The 2,537-nt window shown below is 52.1% G+C and overlaps 1 protein-coding gene across 1 annotated transcript in view; it reads right to left on the bottom strand.

The window, feature by feature from the left end:
• Positions 1 to 1,360: 1,360 nt before the first annotated feature.
• OLIG3 (oligodendrocyte transcription factor 3) overlaps positions 1,361 to 2,537 on the bottom strand; it is a 2,136-nt gene continuing 959 nt past the window's right edge. Inside the window, exon 2 of the mRNA XM_010001757.1 lies at positions 1,361 to 1,520. Coding sequence (XP_010000059.1) covers positions 1,361 to 1,520 — 160 coding nt within the window. The remainder of the gene's footprint in view (positions 1,521 to 2,537) is intronic.

Raw genomic sequence — 2,537 nt, 5'->3', positions numbered from 1 at the left:
CCCCCAGTCTTCCTCCCCAGGCACAGCTGCTCCCGGGGCCCAGGCCGCGTCCCGCGCTCTCCTGCTCCCCTTCTCCACCCCGTGCTGCTCCCCCTCCCACGGGAAGCACGGGGCTCCCCCGCGACTGAACCCCCTCCCCTCTGCCTCCCCGCAGAGCCGCCGAGCGGGAGAGGCGCGCACCGCACTGACCTGGGGCAGGGGGGAAAGTCCCCCTGGAAGACAGAGGAATTCTGCAGAGCTGAAAACTAAACGGATGGAAGTGGGGATGGGGCATGAAAGGGGTGAAGAAGGGAAGGAAGGAAGGAAGGAAGGAAGGAAGGAAGGAAGGAAGGAAGGGGAAGGAAGGAGGGAAGGAAGGAGGGAAGGAAGGAGGGAAGGAAGGAGGGAAGGAAGGAGGGAAGGAAGGAGGGAAGGAAGGAAGGAAGGAAGGAAGGAAGGAAGGAAGGAAGGAAGGAAGGAAGGAAGGAAGGAAGGAAGGAAGGAAGGAAGGAAGGAAGGAAGGAAGGAAGGAAGGAAGGAAGGAAGGAAATTTGCAATATCTCTTAATCATGTTGCTCAAGTACAGGAATGGCGTATTTTTTTACAACACGATTCGTTACTTCAGTATGTTTTGGTAGCAAATATACATTCTCCGTATGATTTTCATATGTTTGTGTCTGCGTGTGCCTTAACGATTATTTGCTTGCTGCAGTATTGCGCAGCCCTTTCACCGGTGCAATCACCCAGAGGTCCCTTCCGAAAGTTGTTTAGCACCTCGGTTTAAATGCCCTCCCCTCTTCCCGTCACTGCTCAGTTTGCGACTAAGGACAGAGTCGCTTTCCCCGTGTTTCTTCAGGTCCCTCCTGGACACCCCTCTGTGTAAGGCGGAGGGCAGGAGATGCTGGGGGCGGGGGCGCAGGACCCGCTCCCCTGAGCTCCCGTCATCTGCGCTCCCCTGAGTGTCCCGCTCTGTTCCCTGCCGGGCATCGCCTCCCGGTGCCGCAGAACTGCCTTGCCCAGCCCTGTCCAGCTTGCTACTTCCCTCCAGGAAAAGGACTGACAGCTGAATCTCCAGAAAATAGCGCGAAAGTTATTACCATTTTTTTTTTAACCTATAAACGCACCTGCTTCCCCTCCCACCCCCTCTCCTTAGCTGTGTACCCGACCCGTCCTCCCGCCGCCTGGCACTGGCTGTCGATCCATCTATCCGTCCGTCCATCCATCCATCCATCCATCCATCCATCCATCCATCCATCCATCCATCCATCCATCCATCCATCCATCCATCCATCCATCCATCCATCCATCCATCCATCCATCCATCCATCCATCCATCCATCCATCCATCCATCCATCCATCCATCCGTCCACCCACCCACCCTTAGGCTGATGAACTCCTGCCGACTTCCAGCCCTTTGTGGAACGGGGAGCCCGGCAGCCGCACACACCGGGGGACGTTCGGGCAATCGCTGCTTCCGAGGCAGGGCGGCCCCTGAGCCACACAAGATGATTTTCCAGCCGCCTCCGGCTGGGTCAGGAAACTCGTGGCAAAACCCAGAGCGATCAAATACGGCGCCTTTTCTCAGCTTCCAGTCCCAAACAAAGGCGAATCGGGCAGCTTGTAATTAAATTTTTATTTTATTTGGAAATCTCGTCCAGAAACACTGGTCAATAATAAATATATCGATAGTTATCAAGAATATATAAAAAATAAAGACACGGTGTTATCTTTGAGGCCCTAACGAAAAACAAACAAACGAAATTAATAATAACAGTACTTCAAGCCAACGCTCAGGAAAAAAGTACCGAAAATGAAATAGACAGTAACAAAGGTTCCGATTTAGTTACACAAGTCACTGGTCTGGCAAGAGCCGAACTTGCATGCAAAACCAAACCAAAGCAAAAAAAAAAGCAGGAAACCAGAACAACCCCAACAAGAGTATTAAAAGACGAGGACCCCAGCAGAGGAGAGATGGGAGATTTGGCAAAACAGACCCGCAGGAGGGTTGTGCTGTGTTTTGCACCATTTCCCTCTTTTTTCTCTCTTTCTTTTTATTATTATTTTTTCTTTTTTTCTACTTTTTTTTTTCTTCTTTTAAGCATACACAGAGGGAAGAAGAAAAAGAACCGCAAATAAAACCGCACCGAAACCAAAAAAACTAACCCGACCAAGAAAAACCAAAGCACCCGAAGAACTTCAGTGGATCCCTTCGAAAGCCAGGGAAGAGGCCCGTGGCCGGTGCCCTGGGGTGGGAGGGCCGGTGGGCTGCATGCACGCACGCTCCGGGCTGCCCCGCACCCTCCGGGCTGCCCCGCACCGCCTTTGGGGCGGGAGGTTTCGGAGGTGCCGCCGTGAGAAAGGAAAGAAAGGAAAAGCCCGCAAAAAGAAGGAGAAGAAGCCCCAAACCGATCCCATCGTCTCTGCGAAGACTACAGTGACAACCATGTCTTTCCTCCCCCACCCTTTTGCATCCAGTTTAAGGAATTATTTACATTTGATCACCATCAGTGGCATCATCGTTATTATTCTTTTTACAACAGGGACTTTTTTTTTTTTC

Source organism: Chaetura pelagica, unplaced genomic scaffold, assembly GCF_000747805.2.
Source record: "Chaetura pelagica isolate M959 unplaced genomic scaffold, ChaPel_1.0 scaffold307, whole genome shotgun sequence".
Lineage (NCBI taxonomy): Eukaryota > Metazoa > Chordata > Aves > Apodiformes > Apodidae > Chaetura > Chaetura pelagica.
Note: the sequence above shows the minus strand (reverse complement) of the source record. Positions and strands in the feature narration are given on the sequence as shown.